The 9682-nt window shown below is 46.8% G+C and overlaps 1 protein-coding gene across 1 annotated transcript; it reads left to right on the top strand.

The window, feature by feature from the left end:
• The first annotated feature begins 6375 nt into the window (after window positions 1-6375).
• LOC103654668 (uncharacterized) lies at window positions 6376-9456 on the top strand. The gene has a single exon (XM_008681506.4). It carries the CDS (start codon window positions 6667-6669, stop codon window positions 9070-9072), a length of 2406 nt encoding a protein of 801 aa, XP_008679728.2. The 5' UTR covers window positions 6376-6666; the 3' UTR covers window positions 9073-9456.
• Window positions 9457-9682: the final 226 nt, after the last annotated feature.

Here is a 9682-nt window from a genome sequence, read left to right as displayed (position 1 = left end):
CAGGACTATTCGGTGGTGCACTAGACCGGGCTAGTGCCAACCTGGTTTTGAAAGCGCCCAATCAAAATCTCGGACTACGGGCTACAGGACTCGGTCCGGTGTGCACCCGAACGATCTGGTGCGCCCGTAGACAGGGAAATTTGTGGGCTTCTATATGAAGATTCCAACAACTCCTAGGCCCTTTGGGGTTGTAAAAGGGACCCCTAGGTGCCTTCAACCAGCACCCAAGCATCTCAATAGAACACCAACACTCCAAAACTCTGCGACCACATATTTTAGTGATTCCGAGCGCCAGTTTTGAGTTGTAATTGTGATATATTGTATTCTTGCGCTCGTTTCTTTGGATTTCTTGCATGTGTTGTTGCATCGTGCTTTTGTGTGCGTGTTCTATCTCCCTCCCTTACTCTATTTTGTGATTGAGATCATTTTGTAAGGCTGTGAGACACTCCAAGTTGTGGTGATTCCTCACAAACGGGAATAATGATATAAGGAAGAAATGTGACACTCAAGTTGATCTTTATGATCGCTTGAATGGGGTTGAGTACAACTCTTGTCCATTGGAACACCACAACATGGAGTAGGCAAGCATATTACGCTTGATTGAACCAGATGATAAAAATCGTCGTGTCTCTTGTCTCATTTACATTATTACGATTTTTCCTTCTTTCTAAGTTCTCTCTATTCACTTGTGATATTGCTCTAAATTTAATTAATATCTTGATAGAGCAATCACATGAAGAGGACTTTTCTCTCTTCTCTTGTCTCGAACTTAGTTTTAGTTTATACTAACTTAATTTCTAGACCAAGTTTGTGTTGTTTTAAGTCAATTTTGTAGGATCACATATTCACCTCCCCTCTAAGTGCTGCAGTGCTGATTTACAACCTATCTATTCTGCTAGGCCAATATTATATCGTGTAGCCAAAAGCAGAGATTGTATTGCTATAGCTCAGTTGGCACCGATCTGTTACCAAACACTAGTATGAACCACCTACCGATGCTCTCTGCGGGAGCACGGACGGTCTGCGGCCTCACTAGAAGAGCTGCTCCTTGTTTGCGTGCTTCCGAACGATCCGTGCTTGGATGGTCCGTAATGGCGCAGGGTCTTCTTCTTCGCAGGAACCTAAATCTCGCCTCCCGAGAGCTACCATGTCGGACAAGAGAGATCTTAGGGTTGTCTTGGGGTCGGCAGACCACCCAAGACCACGTCGTGTCGAAGAGAAGTGAAGATTTGAGGTTGAGGAAGGGTAAACTAAGACTACATTACTCCTACTCTTAATGCACTGAAAGAACAATATAAATAAGATCAATATGGTAAATTGGTTTGATTGGATCGATTGTGGGGTTCAATCGGTCGTACCCCTTCATTTATATAAGGGGGAGATCTAGACCCGTTACAAGTCGGCTCTTAAACAAATCCCGTGAAATTTGCTAACAAATTTCGCAAGAAATCAAAAACTCTAACATATTTTGTTCACGCGCGGACCGTTTGCGCCGCCGCGACGGACCTGTCTGGTGCCTTTTTTATGTTCAACAAGCTCCATAGTGTAGTATTTTGCGTATAGACTTTATACGTTTAAAATAATACTTTTTTAGAAGTCAATTTTTTGTTTAATTAAATATATATAAATATGTTATTAAGTATATTTTTAATTATTTAGAAAAAAATATAAGTGTGCATAGTATTTTTGATAATTAAGTTGGAACTAAAATATTTTAATCAACATAAGCCTTGTACTGACTTTTTTTAACGAAAAGAAGAAGTTTTCAGATGTATTCGTGTAGTGTGGAAAATGAATATAGTGACTGTTGATGCACCGATGGTCCGGCTAGGGCTTGACAAAATACTTGTGGCTCGTGAGCTCATTCGACTCGTGATCAGCTCGGCTCGACTCGACTCGCCTCGTTTTAATTTTGTCATGAGCTAAGCTAACATCTTAGCTCGATTCGTTAACGAGTTGGGTCGACACGAGCTCGAGCCATCTCGTTAGCTTGAATTAGCTAGCATTTATCAACAAAACAAAGCATATACTTGTATTGGATGAATTAATAAATAATAAACTATGTCAATTTAGGGTTTCAATGATGTGATTTATAAAATTATGAGCATTATTAGTCTTTTCTAGTGTTAAATTAATATAAAATTAACTAGTAATTAATTATATTATTGTAAATATACATATAAATTATTTTTTATTGTGGTCCACGAGCTAAACGAGCCGAGCTGGCTCGATTTCTACACCTAGCTCCGACTAACCTTGCGAGGTATAGAAGAAGAAAGACACCACTCTCCTACTCGATAGACCTGTCTGGATATATGCTACTAAATTCTAGTCTCATCATATCATATCATATGTTTGAATGTGACTTAAAACTAATTATCCAAATAAGAACCAAACGGCAAGACAAATTTATTAAGGCCCCGTTTGATTAGACGGACTAAAGATTAGTTATTGGTTTTTAGTCCTGTTTAGTTCTATTTTTACCAAATTGAAGGACTAAAGTATAGACTAATTGACTTTAGTCTCTAGTTTCTTGGAGAGGTGCTAAAATAGACTAAAGGACACCTTTTCCACCGATTGCCCTAATTTTTATTTACTGTCACCACACACAACAAACAAGGTATGTGTATTTCAATCTTTCGTGGAATTACATTAAAATCTGTTTAGTCACTGAACTAAATAGGATAGGGACAAAATTTAGTTTAGGACTAAACCTTAGTTCTAAAACTAATGACACCAAATAGGACTTAAGCCTAATTAACCAATAATTTAGCTATGTGACGCTAATTATAGATTAATTAGGATTAATAAATTGGTTTCACCGCTTAGTCTTCAACTAATTTTTTAATTAAAATATATTTAATAATCGTAGTTGTAATCTATACTATATTAAAGCACTAGTTTCAATGATCGTTCCACACCATCTTTTTACAAATAATCTCTCACATCTATTTCAAAAATTAACCCGTTGCACGCCCGTCCGCTACGCACTACCAACCTCCACGTCACAAAACACACCTTCGCATTAGATGGCCAAACAGCGGCCCGGCACGGGCCCGACGTCCGCGGGCCACAGCTCTGGCCCAGGCACAACATGTCGGCCTTCTGATTGTGCCGGGCTGACCCGTTAGCCCATCAGGCCATTTGCTTAAATCAGCGTATAATAGTGTCGGGCCGGCTCGTTAGCCCGTCGGGCCATTTGGTTAAATCAGGGCAAAATATTAAAAAACGGTGCAAGAGATGGGGTTCAAACCCACACCCTGATGGAAGAAGGTCAGAAGACACAGGGTGAAGCTGTCTAACCAGTAGAATATCATGCTTAGGTGTTATTAATATTGAATATAAATTATACATATGTATATACGTTTTTTAGTAAAATAAAAATATATAATCGTGTCGGGTCGGGCCAGCACTACGGGTCGAGGCTACAGCCCTAGCACGGCACGACGCTCATGCCAGCTGGCTCAGGCACTGTTAAATGGGTCGTGCCTCGGCCCGGCCCGTCAAACATGAGCCATTTGGCCATCTATACCTCCGTGCGATAATGATAGTCCTCGCCTCAGTTGCAGCCACTTCGTTCGCCATCCTTCTTCTTTTCTCTTTCCTCTCATACCTCCGCCTCCGCACCACCCCATTCTCGACAGAGGGCGTGGGAGCAGGCGCCTTCTCCCCGTATTCGTCCAACACCAACCCGCGCAGTGGCTGTTGCACGTCCACGAGAACGTTTCACAGTATACGCGCACCATCGTTTTCGTCGTCGTCGGACGTCCCGTTCGTCTTCCCGGCCTTCGTCCTGTTTTTCCTCCCCAACCTACTGCCCCCGCTCACGGACGCAGCCGTGAGCCGACCGATGCTCTTCGACGCGGGTCCGGGGCGAGTCAATCTTGCTCCTATCCTTTCTTCGTGCGTGCGCCGAGGAGGACACGGTAGCGTCTACCACGCTTAGGTTATCTTGGCGATGAGGAGTCCAAGTTTGAGATATTGGACAACCAAGGCCCGTGGCGTGGCAATAGTCGGCATATGCTACGGAGTTGGTGGTGGTGTTGTGTCGCCTCAGCGCGTCCAGGGCTAGGAAGGCACTCGCATTCTCTCACCCTTCTCGGACCGATGCCTGGTGCGGGTGCCTCTAGGTTTGGAGCTGCTATAGCTAGGCTTTTTTCTCCACTTGTGTGCTCTCTCCTTATATGTATCTAGTGGTATACTACTTATGTCGCCTCTAGATGCCTAGGTCTTCGTTATGTCCTTCTCCGGCAACGAACAGGTTTGCCCGCCTCTTCCCTTCCCTTCCTGCTCTACGAAACCTTGAAAGTGGGGAGGTGAGGGATGGGGTCACTGATTTGCTGCCTATGGTACCCGTTCGATGGCTCGGCATCGCCTATCTACATGGCATTTTCCTTACCACGGTGTCGACTCGGTATGCTTCTACCGCTTCTATGTACCTTTCACCCATCCTTCTGTCATTGTAAATATTATTGTATTGTTCCTCTGTTGTTTTGGGTGTTAGTTTTTTGTTGTGCTAAGGACTGAACATAATTTGGGTGTGTTAATACTTTATTTATTGTATGCACATGGTTTGTGTTTTTCTGATGATGGCTCATGGATCCTGCAAAATATGTGTTAGGATTTGAAGATCCATGCGGGCACTACCACAGGGTGCTCGTCCCTTGTATTCTTGGCTCTTGTAAGCATTAGTTCGTTTCTGAGTCCACATTTGCGTAATGGACTCCATGATGTTTGAGGTTGCTGAACTGGATGGAGCAACAATGATTTGTCACACTAACAGTAAAAGGAAAAGTTATTTGTTGGTTTTAAACGTTAGTAATTACTACGAAGTATCATAATTTGTTTGGAGTGCATCCAATTTTTATTATTGCCTGACTTTAACAACCACTTCATATTTTGATCTATCTTTTTTATAAGTTTGAGTTCATGTGGCTTATTTTAGAAACTTGAGCTCGTAAACTTTCTCTTATTTGGTCTCTGCATGGTAGAATTATGTCATTCTATAATATCTGTTCATTCAGTTAGTTGTTGTGAACTCTCTTTTAATCGCTCTCTTCATTTGACGTGTTGTATCAAAACATATTAGATGAAGTAAACAACAACATCAGTTAGTCAAATCAAAAAAGTATTATACGAAGAGCGAAGATAATCAATAAAAATCTTAAAAAAATTTGATAAATAATTTACATGGATATTGTTGTAATACGATTGCAACACACGATCAACCGACTAGCTAAATATTTAAACATATGCATATGCCGACTAAACTTTAGTCCACGCATCAACCACACCCTGTACCTCCCCACTCCTTCGTCATTCGGTTCCCATGTCCGTCCCCGTAAAGTCGGCCTCAATCCGACTACCCATCCATGCCTCTCTAGTCTTCGTCCGCCTACCGCTATCAGCATCTGCAGTCCCAGCAAACAAATCACTCGCTACTCTTGCCTACACCCTCACAATCATGTACGAATACTAGTGACTGCTTTCCTCTCCTCAGCATTTTTGGCAAGTGTTGTGCTGGCGTGCCGTGTGTGGAGAGGAACGCTATATAAAGCAACGTCTAAAAAAGAAAAAAAATACTATATATTAGCATACTAGTATATAAATATAAGAGTAACTCCAATAGTTTTCTAAAAGACTCTCTAAATTAATAATTTAAGTAACTAAACTAAAAGCTCCTCTCCAACGGTTCTCTAAATGAACTTCATAAATTTAGCTACTTCTCATCTAACCTTATTTTCTCTCTACATTTAGTAACCATTTACCAACTCCTTAAACAAAAAAAAATTGACGGTAATTTTTGTATTTCGCTGCCTTTTTCACTTTATAGTAACGATATATTAACATAGCCCATGCGTCGAACAACGACAGTCAGCTAGAGATTAAATAATTGCCAATACAATAGCCGCACGTACACGTGTCGGAAATAAATAAATAAACAATTGCAACTGTAAATTAAAAGGTCAACACAACTCACCAAGTTGAATATGCCATCGATGATGGTCCCACTCAGATGGGTGACATGTTAAATTTTAACATATTTAAAAAGTAATATATATAGAACTGTTGGACGAGATACGTTTTTTTTCATATAGTATTTAAGTACTTGCTAAATCTAAGATTTAGGTAGCATAATTATACATAACTATTGAAGTTGCTCCAATAAGTACCCTATATATTTAGGGGACTTTTCAATTCATTCATCTCATCCTTCTTTTGTCCCTATCAAACCCTTTTCTTGTGTCTCTCTGCTCTCTCGCTTTCTACCTGGGCTCCGCACCGCATCGCATTTGTTTTCTCCTCTGACGCATCCCAAATCCTCTTTTCTAAACCCCACAAAACCTCCACGAAATACCCCACCCCACCCACCCCGGCTCCCGCGCGCGCATGGACGGCTCACCGCAGCGGCCGCCGCCCAATGCGCCGCTCCGATCGCCGTCCGCGGGCGCCGCCAGGTGCCGACTCCGGCATTAGCCGCGCAGCGCGGGGAGTTGCACGCCGCCGCCACCGCGGGATTCGGTTGGCGGGTTGGTGACCGGAAAGGAAGAGCGGGTGTGGTTCCCTTTCTTCTCTCCGTACCGCGCCCGGCGTGATCGGGTTCGCCGATCGTTGGTTGGTCGGTCGGTTCCTCTGCCCCTTGTTCGCTGGGTCGGTCCGACGGCCATGTCCGCGGCAACGGCCAAGGAGGAGGAGGAGGAGGAGGAGGAGGAGGAGGAGGAGGAGGAGGAGGCGCCCGCTTCGGTGCCGGCCACGGCGCCCGGAATGGGCGGCGAGGAGGCCGCCGCGCGCGCCGCCAAGAAGCGCTACGAAGCCCTCCTCGCTGTGCGGTCCAAGGCGGTCAAGGGCAAGGGTGCCTGGTACTGGGCGCACCTCGAGCCCGTTCTCATCCCGCCCACCGACACCGCCATGCCGCCCAAGGCCGTCAAGCTGCGCTGCGCCTTGTGCTCCGCCGTCTTCTCCGCCTCCAACCCGTCGCGGACCGCATCCGAGCACCTAAAGCGTGGCACCTGCCCCAACTTCGCTGCCCGTCCGCAGGGACTCGCCGGCGCCTCGGGCTCGCAGCAGCAGCAGCTCTCGCTACCGTCCAACTCCACCGCATCGTCGCCTGTCCCCATCTCCTCAATTGCGCCCTCCTCGCCTCGCCGCCGCCATCAACACCACCACCAATTCCGCAATCGCAAGCGCAACTCCATGCCCCCCGCGTACACGACAGCAGACCCCGGGTCCCACCATCACCACCTCGTCGTTGTTGACCCGCCCTCGGTCCACTCACCGGCGTTGCCCGCGCTGCCGGCGCCCCCTCCGCCCCACCAGTCGGCACTCGTGCTCTCCGGTGGCAAAGACGACTTGAGCGCTCTCGCCAAGCTCGAGGACAGCGTGAAGCGCCTTAAATCACCCAAAGCATCGCCGGTCGCCATGATGCCCAGGCCGCAGGCTGACGCGGCGCTCGCTCTGCTGTCGGACTGGTTCCTAGAGTCATCGTCTGGCGTATCGCTCTCTGCCGCTGGCCATCCCAAGCTCCGGGCCTTCCTGCGCCATGTCGGGCTGCCGGACCTGCAGCTGCAGCACGCCGACCTCTGTGGCCCACGTCTCGACGCCCGCTTCGCTGAGGCGCGCGCCGACGCCACCGCGCGGGTTCGGGACGCACTCTTCTTCCAGCTTGCCGCCGACGGCTGGCGGGAGCAGGTGGTCACCTTCTCTGTCAACCTCCCAAATGGCACGACCGTGTTCGATCGTGCTGTTCCGGTACCCGCCATGGCGCCCTCAGACTACGCCGAGGAGCTGATGCTCGAAGCCGTGGCTTCCGTCTCAGCCTCAGGTTCCTCCAACGACCTCCACCGTTGCGCAGGCATAATTTCTGACCGCTTCAAATCAAAGGCGCTGCGTGATCTCGAAAACGAGAACTACTTGATGGTGAACCTATGTTGCCAAATCCATGGCTTCACCCGTTTGGTGCGGGACTTCGCAAGGGAACTCTCGCTTTTCCGCTCCGCCACAGCCAAATCTGCCAAGCTTGCTGCCTACTTCAATGCCAAACAGACGCCGCGGTCCTTGCTGCACAAGCATCAAACGCAACAGCTCGGACATGCCTCGCTCTTTCGAGTCGCACATGTGCCGTTCAACGGCAGTGGCGCCAACTGCCGCGCGGCCTTTGAGATGCTCGAGGAAATTCTGAACTCTGCACACCCCCTCCATTGCGCTGTGCAAGAGGACTTGTACAAGCTCTTGTGCATCGATGACTCAGCTGCCCGGGAGATTGAGGAGATGGTGCACAGTGAGGCTTTCTGGGTAGAGGTTGATGCTGTGCACTCGCTCGTGAAGCTGATAATGGATATGGTGAAGGAGATGGAGGCTGACCGACCTCTTGTTGGGCAATGCCTGCCACTATGGGAGGAATTGCGTAGCAAGGTTAGAGACTGGTGTGAGAAGTTCAACGTCGATGAAGGCACTGTCCTGAGTGTGCTTGAGAAACGGTTTAGAAAAAACTACCATCCAGCCTGGTCGGCAGCCTTCGTTCTGGATCCGCTGTACCTTGTCAAGGATGCCAGTGGGCGTTACCTCCCTCCATTCAGGCGCTTGACGCCTGATCAGGACAAAGATGTCGACAGGTTGATCACGAGAATGGTGTCCCGGGAAGAGGCACACCTAGTTTTGATGGAGCTGATGAAATGGCGGTCAGATGGGCTGGACCCGCTGTACGCACAAGCTGTGCAGGTGAGGCAGCCTGACCCCTCCACAGGGAGGATGAAGGTCGCAAATAAGCAGAGCAGCAGGCTTGTCTGGGAGACATGTCTGGGTGAGCTCAAGTCCCTCGGCAGGGTAGCTGCGCGGCTCATCTTCCTCCATGCAACCTCCAGGGGTTTCAGATGCACGCCATCAATGGTGCGCTGGCTCTCTGCACCTCGGAGACTGGCAGGTGGCAATGGTAGAGCACACCGGTTGGTCTTTGTTGCTGCAAATTCGAAGCTAGAGAGGGGGGACTTCTCTAACGATGAAGACAAGGATGCAGAGTTACTCGCTGACGGAGACGATGATGTAGCGAATATACCTGGCACTGTGGAACCATAATCAGTGTAACAAACCTCCCTGCTTAATTGTTTCTTGTTCCTTTTCCCCATTAGCATTTTGTAGAATTTGATCCCTAGAAATCATTAGAATTTTTCGCCACTCTACTCTTTGCTTGGCTTCCAGAATCTCTTCATTTTTGCCCATATTGTTAATTCTTGCTTCCTCACTCTAGATTTTGGTGGGGTGGGAAGTTGGGCATGAGATGGAGATATATATGCATTATCCATGATCAAGTTTGGTTAGCGAATGACTCTTTTGCCATATATGATTCTACTATGGGGCCATTGAGGTTGCTGAGATTAACTTAAGTGTTTCCTGTCGATATGTTTGTAATCGGTGGTGCTAAGGAATGAGAAAGAACATGTAACCATTTTGGTTTGCTCTTGTCATCAGTATACTGGCAAGAACAGAAGGGTGATTTATTTTTGGTTACTAGGATAAATATAGCAGGGACTCGTAATACTTGACAGAAATTGCTCTCTCAACGTTATGGTAATTTAACGGAGTACAAATTAAACGTAGAATTAATACATAGTTATTTCTAGTTCACTTTTTTTCAGTCCACATTCATTCAAATGATAATGAATATAGCCACACAGACAAACTATAT

This window comes from Zea mays, chromosome 4 (genome assembly GCF_902167145.1).
Source record: "Zea mays cultivar B73 chromosome 4, Zm-B73-REFERENCE-NAM-5.0, whole genome shotgun sequence".
NCBI lineage: Eukaryota > Viridiplantae > Streptophyta > Magnoliopsida > Poales > Poaceae > Zea > Zea mays.
This window is presented reverse-complemented; position numbering and strand designations above follow the sequence as displayed.

Excerpts from the sequence above, each read along its gene's own strand:
- LOC103654668 (XM_008681506.4), top strand. The coding sequence starts at position 6,667 with ATGTCCGCGGCAACGGCCAAGGAGGAGGAGGAGGAGGAGGAGGAGGAG.